Source organism: Prionailurus bengalensis, chromosome E2, assembly GCF_016509475.1.
Source record: "Prionailurus bengalensis isolate Pbe53 chromosome E2, Fcat_Pben_1.1_paternal_pri, whole genome shotgun sequence".
NCBI lineage: Eukaryota > Metazoa > Chordata > Mammalia > Carnivora > Felidae > Prionailurus > Prionailurus bengalensis.
Window position 1 is genome coordinate 950,083 of NC_057352.1, and position 21,830 is coordinate 971,912.

General features: G+C 46.6%; 1 protein-coding gene across 1 annotated transcript in view; it reads left to right on the top strand.

The window, feature by feature from the left end:
- Positions 1-21,532, top strand: part of LOC122493682 (zinc finger protein 345-like) — a 43,681-nt gene extending 22,149 nt beyond the window's left edge. The window contains exons 2-5 of the mRNA XM_043598195.1: positions 6,620-6,698; positions 7,669-8,401; positions 10,835-10,961; positions 13,978-21,532. Of these exons, the coding sequence (XP_043454130.1) occupies positions 8,369-8,401; positions 10,835-10,961; positions 13,978-16,214 (2,397 nt within the window). The 5' untranslated portion in view covers positions 6,620-6,698; positions 7,669-8,368 and the 3' untranslated portion in view covers positions 16,215-21,532. The remainder of the gene's footprint in view (positions 1-6,619; positions 6,699-7,668; positions 8,402-10,834; positions 10,962-13,977) is intronic.
- The last annotated feature ends 298 nt before the right edge of the window (positions 21,533-21,830 follow it).

Below are 21,830 nucleotides of genomic sequence, written 5' to 3' on the forward strand. Positions count from 1 at the left end.
AAGAGGTGGGTGTGCACAATGGCACCTGCCAAATGTTTGGACCAGTGAGAGACAATGTCTCCTCTGCCAGATGCACTCCAAGAAGGGGGAAACATCTCTCCCAGTGCACCCCAGGGGATCCTCAGATCATGCTGTGTGCTCCAGGGTCCTTCCCTCCCTTTCCACATGAGCACTACACAGCCACCAGGATCCATACCAGCCAAAATGAGGATCTCTGAGCTTGACTCATTCTAAAAATTCACGATAATCAGCCCTTCTTGTTTTCCCTGTGAATGGCTTTAGAAAGTGTTTTCCTTGTGCAATCCCCTGGGTTCTGTGTGCTTTCTTCCTGTCTCCTTCTCTCTCTCTCCCTCTCCCTACTCCTCCCCCTCTTGCTTCTCTTCCCCTTCCCCTTCACTTTCCCCTTTCCCCTTTCCCTTTACGTTTCTCTTTGTGTGTCATCTCTCTGTGATCATGGCTCCCTCTGTTCTGCAGCATACGTGGCCCTTTCCTCCCCCAAGTCATATCTCCACCTCTCTTAACTTTCACGGTGTGGCCTCTTGTCTCTTTCTTTAGTGGTGCAGTTTGTCATGTCTCTCTTCAGATCGTTTTCCTGGGTGTTCAGAATGATTTGATATTTATCTAGCTGTGTTCAGGGGATGAGGACTGTATAGGGAGGGCCCGTCTGTTACTCCACCATCATAGCTCCCTTTATGTTTGTTATTTATTGTTTTATATATCTGGGTACTCTCATATTCAGGGCATAAGTATTTACAATTGTTAGATCTTATTGTTGGATTGTTCTTTTTTTTTTTATTATGATATAGTGTCCTCTTCAACTCTTGTTATATAGTCTTTGGTTTAAAGTCTTGTTGAGGGGCGCCTGGGTGGCTCAGTCGGTTAAGCGTCCGACTTCGGCTCAGGTCATGATCTCACGGTCCGTGAGTTCGAGCCCCGCGCGTCGGGCTCTGTGCTGACAGCTCAGAGCCTGGAGCCTGTTTCGGATTCTGTGTGTCCCTCTCTCTCTGACCCTCCCCTGTTCATGCTCTGTCTCTCTCTGTTTCAAAAATAAATAAATAAAATAAAATCTTGTTTGATATGAGTCTTGTTATTCCAGCTTTCTTCTGATGTTCATTTGCATGATAGATGATTCTCCATCCCCTCACTTTCAATCTGCAGGTGTCTTAGGTCTTAAACGAGTCTTTCTGAGGCAGCATACAGAAGGGTCTTGTTTTCTTGCTGGTTTATTGGGTGGGGGGATTAGTCTTGGTTTTTTTAGAGATTGTAACACCCTATGTCTTTGATGGAACGTTTAGTCCATTTACATTCAGAATAATTTTTTTAAGTTTATCTATTTATTTTGAGAGATAGTGAGAGACAGAGAATGCAGGAGGAGCAGAAAGATAAGGGGAGAGAGAGAGACAGAGAGAGAGAGAAGAAGTGTGAGAGAAAGAGTGAGACAGGGAGAGAGTTAGAGTGAGAGAGACAGAGACAGGGTCCACACTGTCAGTACAGAGCCTGATACAGGGCTTGAACTCATGAACCATAAGATCATGACCTGAGCCTAAACCAAGAGTTGGTCACTCATCTACCTGAGCCACTCAGGCACCCCCAGAGTAATTTTTTTTTAAGTAAGCTGCACACCCAGCACAGAGGCCAATGCAGAGCTCAAACTCAAATGCAGAGATCAAGACCTGAACTGATAAGAGTGAGTATTGATGAAAATGAACTTAGTTCCATTTCATGACTTGTTTTATCATTGTTTATGGAGATTTTCTCTGTTCCTTTCCAGTCTCTATCACTTTTGGTCTTTCCTTCTCACTCTAGGAGTCCCCTTTAATATTTCTTGGAGGGCTGGTTTAGTGGTCGTGAGCTCCTTTCATTTTTGTTTTTTGGGAAACTCTTCATCTCTCTCTCCATTCTGAACGACACTCTTGCTGCATAGAGTATTCTAGGCTGCATACTTTTCCCATTCTGCACGTTGACTATATCATGCCACTCCCTTCTGGCCTGCCAAGTTTCTATGGAGAGATCTGCAGCTATTCTGATGGGTCTTCCCTTGTTAGTTAGAGGCTTCTATTGTCTTGGTGCTTTTAGGATTTTTGATTTAGCAGTATATTTTGTAAATTTAATTATAATATGTATGGTGCTGGCCTTGCTTTTGTTGATTTTGTTGGGAGTTCTTTTTCCCTCCTGGATTTGGATGTCTATTTACTTTCTCAGATAAGGGAAGTTTTCAGCTATAATGGCCTGAAATCAACTTTCTATCCCCTTTTCCCTCTCCAATTCTTCTGGGACTCCTATGATACGAATGCTATTATGTTTGATGGAATCACTGAGTTCCCTAAGTCTATCCCCATGATCCTCTGTCTTCTTTCTTTTGTTCAGCTTCATTATTTTCCCTAATTCTATCCTCTATATGACTTATTTGTTCCTCTGCTTCTTCCACCCTTGTCATTACATCCAATGCGTTTCAAGTATCAGTCATTGCACTTTTCATTCCTGCCTGATTGTTTTTTAACTGTTTTGTTTCTCTGGTAAAGACCTCCCAGATGTCTTCCCTTCTTTTCTCAAGCCCAGCAAGTATCCTCAGATTATTGCTTTAAGTTCTCCATGAGTATATTAATTAGATCTGTGTTAATTAGATCTCTGGCTGTGATTTTACTGTTGTTGTTGTTGTTGTTGTTGTTGTTGTTGTTGTTTGAATTGTATTTATTTATTTTTAGAGAATGAGAGAGTGAGACAGGGGATGGCTGGAGAGAGAGGGAGAGTGAAACTCCCAAGCAGGCTTCTTGCCTAATCACAGAACCCGATATGGGCCTCATTCTCATGATCCGTGAGATCATGAACTAAGCCAAAAATCAAGAATTGGATGGTCAACCGTCTGAGGCGCTCTGGCTGTAATTTTATCTTGTTCTTCCTTTAGGGAAGAATTCCTCCATGTGGGCATTTTGTTTAGGTCTCTGTCTTCTTCTGTATATTAGAGAAGCCCATCAAATGTTCTTTTCCTGAGAGTAATGGCTTTATTAAGGAGAAGTCATATAGTGTCCATGGCCTGGTGCTTCAGGGAGTGTCTGTTGTGTGTACTGTGTGTACTCTACTGCTGTGATTTGCTGCTCTATCCTTCAGGCCAGTTGCTTGCAGAGGTTCTCCTTGCCCACAGTGGGCACTGTTTGGTCCTTGGCCTGAATGTGGCAAATTGTAACTAGGTGTCTCAGGCCTGCTTGTTAAATGAGACCTGATGCTACTTCCACTAGAACTGAATCCTTGCAGAACTCTCTGGTCAGGAGATGTGGTGTGTGGGTGGGTTTCTGCTGGTCATCTTTCGAATGGGCCCACAGCCGTGGGACTTAAGCCCACGTGGCCCAGAAGGGCAGTGCTGGCAGAGCGCAGGTGGGTGGGACTTGGTGTATGCAGGTTAGGAATCCAGTGTTCGCCCTGTGCTGTTTACTGGAGCTGGATTTTGCTGAGGGGCAGTGGAGGAAAATGGCACCAGCCAACCCCTTTGATCCTGGAGAGGGGTCTCCATGCTTACTGCTCTCAGGGAAGCGCTCCCAGAAGGCTGAATAATCCCCCATGCATCCAAGGCAGTTTACAGAGAGCCGTTTTCACTCTGTCTGTCTCTGGGATGTTTGCTTGCCAGGAGCAGTGCTTTGGGCTCTATCCCAGCCCAGTATGCTGACTTTTACAACTCAAAAATTTAGGGACATGCTGTGGCAGGGGCCTGTGCTGATTACCTGGGATAGGGTCTCTCCATCCTGAGGCTGATGCGTGTTTGACCAAAGGGGCGGTTGCCCCAAAACACGGGCCTTGGGACTTGGAGCAAGCAGGCTAGGCAGCCAGTGTCAGCTTGAGCCACCCTCAGCAGCTCTTCTGCATCTATGCCAAGGGGCATGGGAGGGAAATGGTGCAGCTGGTTCTTTTGTTCCCAGGGAGGCATCTCTGCTAACCCACTTCTCACAGATGCACTCCAAGAAGAGTGAACAGTGTCTGCCCTGTGGTCCCTAGGTGTTCTTCAGATCGTGCCTTCTGACTCCAGGTTGCTTGCCTGCCTTCTCTAGAGGAGTAGGGCAGACGCTCAGGGCTGTATCCCAGTGAAACCCACCAACATTTAAAATCTAGTCTCTGAGCCCTGTTGGTTGCAAAAGCTGCCAGGTGTCAGGCCCTCTGATTTCTCCAGCAAATGGCTTTGGGGAAGTGTTTTCCTAGTGCAATCCCCTGTGCTCTCCTCCCTCCCTCCCTCCCTCCCTCCCTCCCTCCCTCCCTCCCTCCCTCCTTCCCTCCCTCTCTCTGTCTCTCTCTGTCTCTCATCTCTCAGGGATCCCAGCCCTCTGCAGCCCCCCAATCTGTTTCTTGCCCAAACCCCATCTCTGCACTTCCTGCTTCCCTTGATGTGACATCTTCTCTCCCTCTAGTTGTGCAGTTTGTTCTGTTGAACCCAGGTTGATTTTATGGGTATTCAGAGTGATTGGATAGTTATTTAGTCATGTTTAAGGGAAGAAATGAGCCTAGGATCCTCCTTCTCTGCCAGTATCTTAGCTCCTCCCCTCCCCCAGTCCAAAGATGTCTAATGGACACCTCCTGAGTTTCTCTGTAGTGAGCCAAGCAATCTAAAGGCTTAAATGAATGGAGTTCCAGGGGCTCCGATGCCAAGGAGTCCACACACTGAAGCCACCTACCAACGTGTTTCTTTTGCTGGAAACTGTACATCCACAAGAAGGCCATTAGACTCAGGTGGCTCCAATGCCTTAGCCACCTACACCTCACTTCAAGCAAATTCTTGTAAATGCCTCAAGGGTCAGAATTCAAAACCCAAGGCTACCCTGTCTCTAACAGGCAACTAGGCTTTCCCATACAAGATAGTTTCTGAAGCTATAGCCAGTCATGTAACGTGTTTCCTTTTCTTCTCATTTTGGTCTACAAAAGCCTTTCCCCTAGTTGGGTTTGGGGCTGCCTGATTGGATTTGGTGTTTGCTCAAACAGGCACTTCTAAATTTTAATGTACCTCACTTTATTTAAGCAAAACTAATAAAAGTAAAAAGCTACAGGACTCACATTTACTCATGGTGCATGTAATAATGAGGGCTGCCACACAGCCCTGTGTAATATTACATAAAATGTCCTCTTCTTTTTCTTTTTTAATTTTAAAATTATTTATTTATTTCAAGAGAGACAGAGTGTGAGAATGAGAGGGGCAGAGAGAGGGAGACACAGAATCTGAAGCAAGCTCCAGTCTCTGAGTTGTCAGCACAGAGCCCGATACAGGGCTCAAACTCATGAACTGTGAGATTATGACCTGTGCCGAAGTAGGACACTTAACCCACTGAGGCACCCAGGCGCCCCTCCAACGTCCTTTTCTCACAAAATCACCTCTTGGTGTTTCCATCACACCTGCCACATTCTAACGTACAATAGAACTTAGTATTCCTGCTTCACGTTTCCTGTGTTTTTCTTGAACACGATAAAAGGCACATGAAGACGGGACTGCTTCTCTTGTAACTGAATTTTCCCATGCATCTACCAAAAGTTCTTGCAAACACATTATGTGCTCAATGCACATTTTTTAGAACAGTGAATAAACATGACATTTGAATTTGCCTCTCATTTTAACTATTCTGGGTACCCTAAATGTCCTCTTTAAGTCTCCAAATTAGTGTGAAAATTAGTAAATGAAATCTTACTAGAATGGATTCAGGAGGCCCTGGAGGGAGACCTCTCACGCAGACATGACATGCATAAAGAGCAGGAGGGGGGGAGATAACTTTTGTCTTGACAAGGGAGGACACATTCCCAGTAGGAAATTAATCTCCTGCCTTTCACAAAAAGAAGGATGATCTCTCCTTGCCCCAGTAAGGAAACACTAACCATGGCATGCAGCCAGTGAAAACCCGCCACAACCTCAAACTTTTGTTCTTCAGTGAACTTTTGTTGAAAGCAACTCTCCCCAATCTCCACCTTAAACCTAATAAACCCAGACTTTTGTGGTGCCTAAATGGCTCACTTGGTTGAGTTTCCAACCTCAGCTCAGGCCATTTTTTTATGGTTCATGAGTTCAAGCCCCACATTGGGCTATCTGGTGTCTCCCAGAGCCTGGTCTGGATCCAATGTGCCCGCCCCCCACCCCTGCCCCTCTCTCACTTGCTCTCCCTCTCCAAAAAATAAATAAACATTTGTGAAAGTAGTTCTGGACCTTTATTTTTTTTTTAATGGTGACTTTCCCTCTGTCTCTTGAACCTTGCCTGTGGATTGCCATGGTGTGGTTATCCTCAGTTGAAATTCCTTTGTCATTCGTGAATAAATTCAGTTTGCTAGTAAAGTAACTGGCTATTTATTTTTAAGCTGGACAGTAGTATTGTTCAATGCTTGTAGGAATGAAAACGTCACATTCTTGAGATAAAACCCTCACAAAAACCAAGTATTGGTTTAGCACAGTCACGTGCTCCATTTGGTTCTATCTTTTCTCAGACTTAGAGCCTGCTTCTAAAAGTTCTGTTAGTTTGTAACTGTTTTTTACTCTTTACTGATATGTAGGGAGGTGGAATGTTGGTTTGCCCATAGGTATTTCTGGCACTGTCTTAAACCACTAGATAAACGTTGTGAACTGCTTTCTGAAATGGGCATTTCACATCTGATTTTCTAGGATACTTTCAATTCCTACTGCCAGTGCCTGAAGAAATGAGAATCACTTCCCAGCAAGGAGATGAGGTCATTGGGTTCAGGTAATCCTTTACTTCAGGGTTCAGATTCTCCCTTTGCACACACGCTCCAACTAAATGGCAATGTGTTTGGTACCAAATATAGCATCCGTTAAGTTGCTCACTGTTTGGGATCGATGTCAATCTCCTGACAGGAACTGAGTATATGTGGGTATGTGGAGTAAGTAATATATGGATAAAAATGTTCCTCAAAAGATGGGAAGATACAGGGTGCCTCTGTGGCTCAGTCAGTTTGGGATCCAACTTTGGCTCAGGTCATGATCTTGTGGTTCATGGGTTCGAGCCCCACCTCAGGCTCTGTGCTGACAGCTCAGAGCCTGGAGCCTGCTTCGGATTCTGTGTCTCCATCTCTCTGCCCCTTCTCCACTCACACTCTGGCTCTCTCTCAAATGTAAATAAACATGAAATGAAATGAAATGGAATGGAATGGAATGGAATGGAATGGAATGGAATGGAATGAAAATGAAATGAAAATGAAATGAAATGAAATGAAATGAAATGAAATGAAAATAATTAAAAAAATGAGACAACAATCACGATATAGGCATATGAAGTTTTGTGTGGAACCAGAGGCTGACGTTGTCAGTTTACCTAATTCAGGGTGGCCTACCATCCCTGTCACGGACTGTATAGGGTGTGACAAAGGGAACCACAGTCCCCAAATGGAGTCACTTCTGCTGGGTCATATCACCAAAGCAGGGCACAATACCTAAGCTCATACAACTTCAGCACTACCCAGAATTTAGTTTCCACTGGTCAGTGAGGAATTTTGTGGTCAGCACCAAAAGGGTAATCGGCCACAAGAATGGGTCCTCTGCATCGCCCAAAGATGAGGTATTCCGCTAAGACCTTTTTGTCCCCTAACAAAGTGACCTCGCCTGACATAATCCTTTTTCTGTTTATGAACTTCTTGTTCTACCTTTAAAAACCTTACCCTTTCTGTAGCTCTTTGTTGCTTCCCTTAACTTGCTAGATGTGATGCTGCCCAATGCACAAATGAGTGACTGATCCTGAAGACCTTCAAAATGCACTGGGCTGAATTTTTATGATAACGGGGACTTTTGTATTGTTCCTGACCAATTGCAAACCTGACTCTAACGCTTCAGGCTGCAAGCATTTGAAGAGCAACATCTTTCCAGCAGTGGACAGCCTCCTTTGATTTCTTAAGTGCTGGACACATTTGAATGATGTGTCATTTACCTCAGGAAGAGGAAGTGGGAGCAACTAAACTACTAGTTTTAGGCTTTGGACTTTAAAAACCAACAAAGCCGCTCCCTCTGGTAGGAGCAGCACTTTGCAGGAACTCTCGGGGACAGCTGGCCGAACTCTGGAAGTCCCTGGGGCCGAACCCCCTTCGGTGGCCGCTGTAACTCTGAGATCTATGGTACCCGGAAAAGCGTGGGGATACAGGACGCAGGCAGCAGCCAATGACGGAGCAGGACGGGGCACTTGTGGGCATGCGTGGCGCCTGGGGGTGGTATTTCCGGCCTCTTCACGGTGGACTATTTTTGCCTCAGGTTTGTTTACCCTCAGAGGTTGGAGAGCCCGCCTTTGGATCTTGGTGACATAGTGACACCGAGCGAAGGAAGGCGCTGTCCTTTCGCACAGATTGGGACCCTCGAGTGCCCGACACCATCCGGGCAGCTCCGCGCTCGCTGGACCTACAGAGTCCCATGGCGGCGGCCTCGACTAGCAACCCGGCTGAGGTAAACGCTCGGCCCCCAGGTCCACCCGCCCCGCCCCTGACCCTCCAGACCCGAGCGCGGGGCGCCTGCTCGCGTCCCTGCGGCCCAGGTCCCGGTGTCCGGGCCCGGGAGGCGCTCGCGGGCGGGGTCCCCGCGTCTGAGCGCCGGCGTGTCGGGGTGCGGGAACGAACGGGCTGCAGGGGAGGGGCCGGCTGGTCTGCAGGGGGCCTGCGCCACCGGCGGGGCACGGCAGGTCTCGGTTGTTTCAGCGAACGCAAGGTGCAGCGGCGCCCGTGAGGCCTGTCACCTGGCTGCCTGAGCAGTCCATCCATGCTGGCGGTGTGCCAGGCGGTGTAACCCAGGTGTAAATAGATAGGCCCGATCTGGCTGCGGAGAGGACAGATTGCAGGGGTGGGGGGCAGAGGGGGCAGGGAGCGCAGGAGGGGGTGCCTGCGCCAGTGTATGTCATCGTTGACGGGCCAGAACGGTCACCGTGGATGTCAGAGAAGCGGGTGAATTTTGGCCCCGGGATCGAGAAGGGCCAAGGCAAATTTGGGGTGTTGCAGGTGACAGGAGAAAGGGAGGGGTCCCGGAATGCCTGGGGGCTTTGGTCCTTTGAAGTATAATCTGCCAGTTATTTGACGGGCAAAACTGAGTTTGTTTGAGAACCAAAGAGCACCGCAGTCTGGAACAAGCAAGCTGAGGCTGAACAGTAGGCCAGTCTGGAGGACACGAGAGAGGTAGGCTTTTTTAAAGGGGAAGGGGCTAAGTTGGGAAGGCTGTTAAAATCTACAAGTCCCTGAGAGTAAACTGGGAATTGTAAGTATAGTGGCTTCCCGTTGGCGGAGCTGTGGGTGGGGCGGTCCCCAAAGCCTGTCTTTTCCCCTCTGGGCTAGTAGAGGAGGTAGTTTCCCAGTCCCCAAGTTCAAGTGTGTTGTCCTGTGGGGTCTGCACTGATCATGGCGGTAGTGCGTGAGAGCTCCCCCAGCTGCGTCCTCCCGACTCCCTTTTAGTGAGGTTTCCCGTTATTAATTTTCAGCGGTCCTAGCCGCGGAAGGGGTGGACGCTCCCATCAGCTGGACGGAAGGTGTCAGTAGGTTGATTGTCTTTGGAGATCTCCCAAGTTGCTTGGACGTCGTTAAGTCTTAGATGTTCAGAGAGGCGTGAGTGACGTCATCCAGTGGGCAGCGGGACAGGAAAACCCGGGAAACCGGGGCAGGTTTCAGGATGGAAACTTTGAAAAGTGACGGCAGTAGTGTGGCCCCGGCGGAGGTTTGGATCACATTGAGCGGGGGGTGCAGACTAGGGGGGCAATGCTATTAGTAGGTCAGAGGGCCTTAGTGAGGTGTGCTGAAGAGGGGTTCCCTGGCTCAGCGCCTGGTTGGGGCTGCTGGGCAGTGTGGGCACAGGCGAAGGAGAGAGAAAGATGTGGCAGATGGATGGGTGGGTAAGGCTTCCATGGCATGATGGGACAAGAGATGGCTGAGGACACCTAGGAGTAATTGCGGCAAGGTGACAGGGAGTCAGGGCTGCCCTTTGTTCAGTGCTGTAGGGCTTCACCAGAACTTTGTGGTGCGCTTTTCTGGTGTCCGGGCCGTTTCACAGTCTTGCTGATGGATAAGGTGTGGGGCCAGTGTGGTCACTTGTGAGTCTCTGTGCCTGGCAGGGAGACCTTTAGGGCTGGGCTTTTCACAAAGGTTCAGTGCAGAGTGGAGGGTTGTGACTGTTGGAGGGACAGCATGGGCAGCACAGAAGTATTAGCGGGACTGGGAGTATCTGAAACGGCCACGTGGCTGTGGGTGTGTGTCCCTGAAGCCAGGCTCCCCGGCAGGCGAGGGGGACTTCTCGGCCGCATTTGAGGCTTTCCCTCTGGTGGGATCCATGAGAGTGCTGGGGTTGTAGTGGAACCTGTTTGAATTTGTCACACATCCTTTGGGTGTCGTGTGACAGGTACCAGTGTGAGTCAAGGGGCATCCTTTGGTGTGGGGCAGGAAGCTGTGGGGGCACAACTGTGGGGTCTGAAGGTGTGAGGGAGATGCAGACTACAGGGTCATGTTCACTTGGAGAGGGAGTGTGAGTGTGAGCTTAGGGTCTCAGGGCCCTGGGATTGGAGACTGACTGGTCGAGGTGGGTCCATAATTGTCTGTGTTTGAGGGCACATTTGGGGAGACTCCACGGGAATTTCCAGGCAGAAAGGATGGCGCTTGGGGGGCCAAACCCAGATTGGCCCCCGCAGATTGCATCTATGCACCCCCTGCCTGTTATTGTTGAGGACCGAACACAGTGATTGGTGGGATGGTGAGGAGATGGTGGCATTAATGCCACCAGGACCTGGTATTTATTCTGAGGTAGGAGCTGGGGTGGCTGGGGAGAATGGGGTGTATGTGTCAGGGTTTAGATTGTGGGTTCCCCGAGAGAGAATGTTCATGGTGCCATCTGTCCGTTTCATGACAGGGTGGTGTGACCTTTGAGGACATTGCCATCTACTTCTCCTGGAAGGAATGGAGACTTCTTGATGAGGCTCAGAGACGGCTGTACTATGACGTGATGCTGGAGAACTTTACACTTATATCCTCCCTGGGTAAGGCCCTCACCCTCCCCAGTGACCTGGACTGGGCTCTGTATTCCCGCTTTAGCCCCCAGCTGCCCATTCCCTAGGGGATGCTTTGTACCTCTTGGGTGTGGACTGTGGGCCCTGCTTGCTCCCCCAGCTTCCGTGGTGGTTGCATTTGTTGCTAAGGCTGGGGTGTTGGTGTGCCCTTTTCTCTCCCCTGCTGTTCCAGTGCTCTCTGTGCCGAACCTTCATAGAGTAAGATTCAAGGTCAGTAGTCATGCCTTGAGGATAATGGATTGCACCTTGCTTGCTCTCTCCCTGGCTGGGTCTGCTTGTTCAGATCACTGCCATTTCTGTGGCCCGGGTTTTGATCTCTTCCTCTTGAAGCCAGTACTTGTGCCTTTCTTTGCCAGAAATTGCACACATTGGCTTGGTCATACTTAAGTGGACTCTGGCCACTTCTCAAGACTATCCAGTGTGGTGCTTTTATAGTGTTTACATCTTTATTCCTACTTCCCCCTACTCCCTTCACCTTTGTTAAGGTACAACTGACAAATAATTTTATGTTTTTGAAAGTGTATTATTACATTATAGTTTGATACACTTACACTTTTTGAAGTTTTTACCAAGATGAAGGTAATCAACATAACAATTACTTGACATAATTACCTTTTCTATGGTTAGTGATGAGAAAGCTTAATATCTACTCTCTTAGCAAATTGTAAGTGTACAGTACAGTATTCACGAGTGTAGTCAACATGCTGTCTCTTAGATCCTCACATTCATCTTATAAATGAAATTGTGTATCCATTCCCAGCATTTCCATTTTTCCCAGTCCTTAGCCTCTGGCATTCTAGTTTCTATCTTTATTAGTTTGAATAAGAAATACCATGCAGCACTTTTCTTTTGCTTTGTGGCTTATTTCACTTAGGGTAATGTCTTCCATTTCATCCATGTGGTGGCAAGTGTCCATTTTCCTTTCTTTTTTATCACCAATTATTACTACATATGTGTGTACTAAATGTTTCTCACTGTATCTTCTCACACACACCTATTCATGTTTCCGTATATTGATTTTTCTGAATGATACTGTAGTGGATGTGTATGCACAGACACTGTGTGGATACTGATTTTCTTTTCTTGGGATACATACATAGAAATGGCAATGGTGGGCTATATGGTAGTTCTGTTTAAAGTTTTGGAGAGGCCTCCGTAATATTTTCCATAATGACTTCCCTGATTTACAGTCCCAGCAACAGTGTTCAAGGGTTCTATATCGTGCACATCCTCACCAACGTGTTACCTCTTGTCTTTTTGGTCATAGCCATTTTAACAGGTAGGAGGTGATATTTGTGATTTTTTATTTGCATTTACTGATGATCAGTGCCTTGATTACCTGTTGGTTATGTGTATCTATCTTCACTTTCTTCTCTGTCTACGGTTCTGCTACAACTTTTCAATTAGATATAGTCCTGTGTGGTTTTTTTTTCCTTTTGGAGTATATGCTTTTGAAGTTTTAGAGTTTGAGGTCTTAAGTTGAAGTTTTGAATCAATTTCAAGTTCATTTCCATGAGTGCTTTGAGATGTGGGTCAAGTTTCCTTGTTTGTTCTTTGGATATTCAGATTTCAAAACAGCATTGAAGAGATTGTTCATTCCCTAGTGTATATTCTTGGGGAAATTTTCAAATACTAGTTGCTTGTATATATTTATTTCTGGTCTCTTTATTCCATTTATGTCAGTGTCCTATTGTTTTGATTATATAGCTTTGTAATGTTGTTTGAAATCAGAAATGTGCTGCCTTCATTTTTGATTTTTGTTTCCAAGATTTCTTTGCTTCCTGTTTTAGGAGATCCAGTGGCAGGGGTGCCAGTGTCCTCTGTGGAGCAGGCAGTAGGAGTCCCTGCTGAGCAGGGACCTCAGTAGCACCCACCTGGTGGCTGACAGAGATTCCCCAGCCCCTGTTTTCTACCCTTCCCCCCATGTCTCTGCTAATATTGTCTTCAGCCATCCTTTATGTTTGCTTGTGCTCTCTTTTATGCTTCACTGTGTATTAGTCAGTCTTGATTGGACTCTTGAGCCCTCTGAGGCTACTATGATTCATGAATAGCTGTTGAATTGATTTTTTTTGGTGAAGGCTGGAATCCCGTATTCTACTCCTGCCAACGTCAGTCACATAGGATGCCTTTGTGAGTCTGTTGTGCGCTGAGTAGCTCTGGGACAGTTGTGGCCATCCAGCGTGACCACTTTTCTTCAGTATTTCTAGCCTCCCTGTGCCCTGTAGTTGCTCACCTGGAGCTTACAGGGAAGAGTCCATACATGGACTGTATCATACAATGGACCTGATCCAGACATGACCAGGTGGGCTCACAGGGGCCTTTTTCTGGTGAATGGCAGCTGGGGAAGGTGTGATATCAGGACTTTGTTCAGATCACACTAGGTACCTTTGTTCAACTAGAGTTTGGTGCCATGCCAATGGCCATACCTCGTTCCTGTCTTTCCTTCTTCCCTGTTGACAGTTTGTGTACTTGTGGGTTCTACTCCTTTGGTAGTCCTGTGACTTCCAGCACAGGGGTAATTGCTGTTTCTCAGGCCTCCACATCTTACCCATTTCTCTCACTGCTCTTCCTGGGTAGTCCAACATTCACCTTCACCCATTTGCCAGAAATGTTCGTGTATCCTTAATGTGACCTTGAACAGCCACAGATTTCTTTTGATTGGATTTTTCAGCAGCCTCCTACTCACCCAGGTGTCAGTAGCAGAAAAGAACCTTGCCAATGCTGTGGGCAGAGAAACAAGTTGTAGACCCTGGCTCTCTTCCTTCCATCAAACCCTGGTTTTCTGTCCTTCCAATGAGCTGTCCACAGTGCGTTGACCTTAGGGGCCCAGTAACGCAGAGCAGGCACTCCTTCACCTGAATTCCAACTCCCGTGTCTGGAATAGCATCTACTCAACTCGTGCCTACACGAGACAGGTGCATATGTGTGACGGGCTTACCCCTCACTGTAGTCACCATGTATTTCATGAGAGTTTCTTTGCGTTCAGGTTGCTGCTGTGGAGCAGAGGATGCGGAGGCACCCCTTGAACAGAGCGTTTCTGTAGGTGTGTCACAGGCCAGCACGCCCAAGGCAGCTCTGTCTTCCCGGAAGACCCACCCCTGTGAGATGTGTGGTCCGGTCTTGAGAGACGTTTTCCGCTTGGCGGAGCAGCAGGGAAAACCAAGCAGCCAGAAACTGTTGAGGTGTGGGGCATGCGCACAACGATTTTACTTCAGCGTAAACTTTCAGCAGCAGCCGGAGCAGCACACGGGAGAGAAACCATTCAGAAGTAGTGTGGACACGGTCTCTTTTATGAAGGGATATGGATTCCATGATTCAGGACAGCCCTTTATCTGTACAGAGGTTCAGAAGGACTTCCTGCCTGGCTTGGTGCGTCTGCAGCAGGACGCCATTCATACTGGAGAGAAGCCAAACACAATCAGCCAGTGCAGGGCAACTTTGCAGAGCAGTAAAGGTCATTACACTCGGGGAGAATGCAAGGAAGCTTTTGGTCCCAAATATACACATGTTCAGGATCAGGGTGTCCAACCTGGAAGTCCATGTTTTGTGTGCAGTGAATGTGGGAAAACATTCAGGCAAAAATCTTTATACACTATCCACCAGACATTCCATACTGCACAAGGACATCATGAATTTGGCGAAGGTGAAAAATCCCTTAGACGAAGGTCAGCTCACAGTCTGTACGGAAAGACTCACACTGGGTCTAGGCAATACACTTGCAACAAATGTGGGAAATCCTTAAGCCAGAAATCAGTACTTATTCATCCCCAGAGATGGCATAGTGGAGAAAGTAATCATGTTTGCAGTGGATGTGCAAAATCTTTTAGCCATCGCCAGATGTTGATTACACGTTCTGTTCAAACCTTAGAAAGGCCTTATAATTGTGGTGACTGTGCAAAACGTTTTACCTCTATCTCTGCTCTCAGTTATCATCAGAGATCTCACACAGGGGAAAGACCTTATGAGTGCAGTGAATGTGGGAAGTCTTTTATCTCCAGTACTGGCTTCCGTTCTCACCAGAGTGTTCACACTGGAGAAAAGCCTTATGAGTGCAGTGAATGTGGTAAATCATTTTTCTCTAGGTCTGACCTCCATTATCATCACAGAGTTCACACTGGGGAGAGGCCTTATGAGTGCAGTGAATGTGGCAAGTCCTTTCACCGAAGAAATAACCTCAATGTACACATAAAGGTTCACTCAAGTGAGAGGCCATACGAATGTAATGAATGTGGAAAATCTTTGAAGTGTAAGTCTTCATTCATTCAACACCAAAGAATTCACACAGGAGAAAGGCCTTATGAGTGCAGTGAATGTGGGAAATCTTTTACCACTAGTTTTGTCCTTCGTTCTCACCAGAGAGTTCACACCGGAGAAAGGCCTTATGAGTGTAGTGAATGTGGGAAATCCTTTACTGCTAGCTCTGTCCTCCATAATCACCAGAGGGTTCACACAGGAGAAAGGCCTTATGAATGCAGTGAATGTGGGAAAACTTTTACCACTAGTTCTGTCCTCCGTTACCACCAGAGAGTTCATACAGGAGAAAAGCCTTATGAATGCAGGGAATGTGGCAAGTCCTTTCCCCGAAGAACTAACCTGAATGTACACATAAAGGTTCACTCAGGTGAAAGGCCTTACGAGTGTAATGAATGTGGGAAATCTTTTAAGTGTAAGTCCAAACTCATTGAACACCAGAGAATTCACACAGGAGAAAAGCCTTATTTGTGTAGTAAATGTGGGAAATCTTTTAGTCGTAGCCACGCCCTCCAGTATCATCGACAAAGTCACCTTGGAATAAGGCCTTATGAGTGTAATGAGTGTGGGAAATCTTTTGCTTGTAGTTCTTCCCTTCGATCTCACCAAAGAGTTCACACTGGAGCAAGACCTTATGAGTGCAATGAATGTGGGAAATCTTTTACAGCTAGTTCTGTCCTTCGTGCTCACCAGAGAGTTCATACTGGAGAAAGACCGTACGAGTGCAGTGAATGTGGAAAGTCCTTTCTCCGAAGAAATAGCCTCAATGTACACATAAAGGTTCACTCGGGTGAAAGACCTTATAAGTGTAATGAATGTGGGAAATCTTTTAAGTGGAAGGCAACATTCATTCAACACCAGAGAATTCACACAGGAGAAAGGCCTTATGAGTGCACTGTATGTGGGAAATCTTTTATCAGTCATCCTGCTCTTAGTTATCATCAAAGAGTTCACACTGGAGAAAGGCCTTAGGAGTGCTGTGAATGTGGGCAGTCTTTCAGCCAAAGCTCCAGTCTCACTCAACAACGGAAGGTATAGTGGATGAAGCCCTTCTGAGTGATCAATTATGAATTGTTTATGTTCACTAGAAGTTGTATTTCTCTTCCTATCCTCTATTCAGGATTAGCAGATGATGTCTTTGGGAGGTAATTTGAATCAGAATGGGTCATGAGTGTGGATGGAGCCCTCATGAATGGGTTTACTGTCTTCATACCAGTTCTAAGAGAGCTTGCTTCCTCTGTGTACCATGTGAGGACCCTTTTGAGAAGATCATCTATAAATCAGGAAGTTGCTCCTCACCAGACATGGAACCGGACCCTATAGGGAATGTTAGGTTGGCTATCCAGCCTCCAGAAAGAAGTTTCTGTTGTTTGTAAGTCACCTAGTTTGTGGTACTTTGTTAGAGCAGCCTGAGCTAAGACATGTGAAGAATGTGGGCAATCTTTTGGCGAAGGATACAGTTTCATAAAAATCAGAAATTACCCTGGGTAAGGCCTCATGAGTGAGGGGAATGACACAATTCCTTTTGCCAGTCCTCTGTCTTCATTGCATACTCAGTTCACACTGCCAAAGGGCGTTAAGGTAGCAGAGCAGGTGGTATTTTCTTGAGTAGTGTAATCACAGTGGAGGAGTGCCTTTGTGAAGCAGCCACTTAGCTGGAACAAACCTTGTTCACTTGAATGTCCCCAGTGGAGTGACTTACCCTAAGTTCCAGCTATTTGGGAAAACTTGAGGAGCTGTGTTGTGCTTCTGATGTGTCCAGAGTCATTGCTAGATTGAAGTCACTGCCAGTTTCTAGAACAAATGACTCCACTTTGATACCTGACAGGTCCCCTAATGTGCATCAATCACCGCCTACATGCTTAAGCATGTTACCCCTGTGCATTGTCATTGGTGATGGACATTATGGGTAATTGGAACTTCACATTCCCTTCTAAGTTAGGACATGGATGTGATGCAGTGTTTATCCACAGTACCTGATCTGAGATTTGGATAGTGTCTTGCAGATAAAGAGTAAATGTCTTACGATATTGTTGGTCTTGTGATGCTTGTGATAAATCAATGCAGCATCCAAGTCCCAACACAGGTATTTGCTGCCACATATTGCTCTGGTTTATGCATTAATAAATGCCTTTTTTGTTTAATTACTTTAGTCTTAGGTGTTGTATTCTAATGGGTTATTTGAAAGCAGAATTAGGCTCTTCCAGCAGTAAGGAGTGAACAGATTTCATTGCATCCCAAGCTTGCTGTGTCCTGGAGAGGATAATTGCAAATAAATAATATGTACGTGTGCACTCTCCAGCTTGGGTGTGAATTTGCATTATGACCCACTACCTTTCTTATGGGCTGAATTGTGAATCCAAAATACCTATGTTGAAGTTGTGGCCCCCAGTATGTCAGAATGAGACTATAGTGAAACACAGGATATTTAAAGATATAATGAAGTTGAAATGAGGTTATTAGGATGGACTTTTAGTATGACTGGTGTCCTTATAAGAAGAGGAGCTGAGGATAGAGGACCAGAAGAATGACCATTTGAAGACAGGGAAATCCCCATCTCCAAGCCATCTGCATCTCTCTCCAAGGACAGAGGCCTGAGAAGAAACTAACCCTGCTGATTTATGTCCAGTTTCTAGATTCCAGATTTGTGGGCAAGTATATTTCCGATGTCAAATCACCCATGTGGTACATTATTATGGCAGTTCTAGCTAATACAGTCCCCTGTGTTCTATATCTGGATTCTGTGGTCTGGATGCCAGGATTTTTCTTGTGCTCAGAGGTCACCCTGAAGAGGGAGCATCTCCAGTGGTTATGAAACCATCTCCAGTGGTTTTGGAGACAACATGAATATTTTGCTTGTCCACAGCTGATACCACATACTGCCAGGCACTGTTGAGTGGAATATCTACCCCAAATTCTTCAAAGGAGCCATGTGGGCGGATGCACACTATTCGTGTGTTACACCACAGGGGCAAGGGAACTGTAATTGGTAATCTAGAAGATAGGGTAATGAGGGAATAGAGGAGACATCAGCCACTTAGTGGAGTGTATCTCTTACAAACATGTATCCACAGATGTTCTAGTGACTGGCTGGGCAGGATCAGTGTGCACAGAAATTCTTCACTATCAGACATATGTATCCTGTGCAACAGAGCTCATTGTATCTGAAGTCTCATATCCTCTCTGGTGTTTACATCTCAAGGCCATTGTGTGCAAGAGGAAAAGGATAGAGGACAAAGGTGGTTTCAAGTCCAGGGTGGTAGCTTTTTTGACACACCTAGCCAGCATTGTTGTTGGTACCAGCTGTGCCTGTGGCGGATGCTTGTTCTGAAACATTCACCTCCCAAGTAGTCTCCCAGGTACTCCCCAGCCTCCTTGGCTATAAAACCCTGTCTTCCTGAATTGGTGGTGCAGGGACCAACTCCTCTTATGGGTGCCAAAGTCACGCTTCTGTCCCTGAGTCCGTAAATAAACCATTTCTCCTCAAGCTGGACTTCTCAACCTTTTCCCTTGCTTAAGGTTTGGAGGTCATTTTGCGTATACGTCCCTTCCAGGCAATACTACTATTTTCTTCTCTGGAAGTATACCACTATTTACCCATTCATCTGTTTGGACCATTTGGGTTACTTAGAGTTTTGGCGTTTGTAAACAAAGTGCTCTCTCAAAATTTTCATTAGGGTTGTCTATGTGGACAGAGGTTTCCTTTCTCTTGTGGTGTGACTCAAAGCGCAATGCCCGTCACAGGTAGGTTAGTGCTAATATTTTTAAGAAACTGCCAAAATGTGATCTAAACTTCAGTTCTGCATTCCCACCAGCATGTATGAGAGTTCCAGTGCCTCCAGTCCCTGCCACTACTTGATAGTGCCAGTCTGTAATGTCAGCCCATTTCATAAGTGTGTAGTACTGTTGCCATTGCATTTCCTAGGGGTGTTGATTTTGAGTATTTTTTCGTGTGTTTATGTACCACCTGTCTATCTCCTTCGGTACAATTTCTGTTCATATCATTTGCCCGTTATCTTTCCGATGAGTTATGGCTATTTCCATTTTCATTTACAAATAAGAAACGCATACAACAATGGTATGTATTCTAATTTTCCTCATTCTTAAATGGTGTGACATTTTGCTGTATGGAGTCATAGTAACAGTGTTAGGCTATTTCTTCACTATTTTCACTCAGCTGCTTTTGTGTCCTGCACACGTGACGGCCCAGAACACCATACATGTGTAAGTTTAGTGTGCATTCTTACCATTATGTCTTCACTTTCTTACATCCAGGCATTCAGAAATACAAAACTGCAGCCCTGCTTTGTAGTGCTTGCCAATTTCCAAAGTGTAAATTCTCCCATCACGAGAGCGGGATATGCTGGGAGAAGGCGCTGAAAAATTCCACTTGGGTGTTTGGTGGAAGACTAAACTTTGGCGTGTGCAGGAGACTTTACAATCCCAGGCAGACGGGAGCTGGGGTGGGGGTGGAGGTGGGGGTGCTGTGAGCCAGCTGCAGGTCTGCACAAGCCTCAGGAGAAGATGTTAATCCTGATTGGCCAGAGGGGAGGGACCTCCCTAAACACCCTGATGGGTGCGTGAAAATATGGCTGGCCTCACCTTAGTGGTGACCAGGTTGTCGGGCGAACCCGCTGGGTTCAGATTGCTTCCTCGGATCCCACCCAGTACCTTGGAAGGATTTCTCACCCTCTAGTGATCACCTTCATGTGATGTAACTCTTTCTTTCTGTAATAGTTGAGCGCATTCCCCAAAGATGAATGCCTTTGGTGCATCTCACCCTGAATCTAGGTTGCCTTACCAGCCCTCCCACTCAGGGGAAGACTGCTGGCTGGGGCACTGCGGCCATTTCTGGCTTCCCCCTCTCCAGGGAGGACTGGGAGCCAGTGGGGCAGGTAGAGGGCGACACTCCCAGAAGGAGAGGTCAGCGGCCTTAGTGTAGGAACCCGCTGAGACCTTTTTTCCTTGGACCCATGCGTGATGGTGGTGTCATCTCAGAGAATCAGCCAGGAAGGGGCCTGCAGGGAGAAAAAATTGCTGGGTCGCAGGTCAGGAGTGGCACAGGGACAGGGGAGGAAAATGGCACCCCCCGGAGGTGACTTTGGAAGGACCTGCTAGGTTGAGTCCCCGTTTGTCCTGTGGAGTTCAAGGTCCCACTGTGGATCCTTAATGCAATGCATTGCCCTGAGCCCTGGCCATTCTTGACCCGGGAGGTGCCTGAGGGACACAGCCCAGTCCACAGGTGAGTTCTTGATTCCTTTCCACGTGCACAATTGTGACCACTCTGGCAGCTCCTCGGGGTGACGGGGTGTGACATCTCGGCTAAACTCATTGTCCAAGATTATGTAAAGGAAACAACTTCAGGCACAGGTTGGTCAACAAATTATGAGTTTGTTGTACTATGGGGTACAGGGATGTAAGAGCACCAAGCCTGGGGGTCCCAAGTGGACTAGGTTGGCTGCTCAGCGGTGACAAAATCCCAAGGCAGAGGAACGAGTGGGGGTGAAACAGGAAAGGAATCTCTTTCAGGGAGGCTAACATAGGGAACGCAGTGGACTAAACTCTCAAAGACTGATTCCAAAGTGGTGAAAACACTTCTAGGTTTATATAAGAAAAATGTCAGCAAAGGTGGGTGTGTACATGCAGGAAGGCAGTGAGTCAAGTAGATCATTGTCATGGAGTCACTCATGAGTGGGGTCTTGCTGTTCAGGGCACTCTTTATTGCTTGAAGGGGTCGTTTTGGTTCTCATCTGGGAATGCTTGCCATCAAGGTCTTCCTTAGCCAAGAGACAAGCTCAAAGAACCCAATGAGAAAGTTTGGGGTCAAAACGGGGGCAGCTGAGTTCCTCTTTCAGTACTAAAAAAACAGGATGTATGGGAAATCTACCTTGGGTCCTCCAGCCAACCTAGTAATTGTGAAAATTTAACAAACACCTTTAGCCCACATGATTGATTAAGCTTTTTCTGTGTATCCAAAGATCCGGCGTTGTCTCATGGAAAGAACTTAGCACGTCTGCATGTCACAAAACAAACCTGACCCGTAGCATTAAGTCATCAGACCCCCTTCACAACCTTCCAGCACTGTGAAAACATCTATAGCTGCGACTATTGAGTCTGCATGCAGTCAAGAAACTTATGGACCACTGTACTCCCTTTACCGGTTAACGTCTCTAAACTCCATTAAAAACCCCTGGGCTACACACAGACCTTGGATTTGGCCTTTGTACAACAGCCCCACCTTCCTCAGGTGATCACCCTCTTGAATAAAGCTCATATTCCTTTCCATGGAACACTTGTCTCTTGCATATTGGCTTTTGGAGCAATGGGCAGCTGAACTTTGTCTTTGGTAATGTACAAACAGGAATTAACAGACACATAGATACATGATGGGGTTTTGGCGTGATGGGGTCCAGAGGTGATGGTCAAGAAATAATTCTTGAGATGACTTTGATGCAAAAATTGATTTTATTATAGCATGGGGACAGGACCCAGGGGCAGAAAGAGCTGTACTGGGATTGTGAAGAGAGTTAACTGGTTATATACAGGGACCTGGGGGAGATAAAGTCCTGAGGATGTTTCTGATAGGAT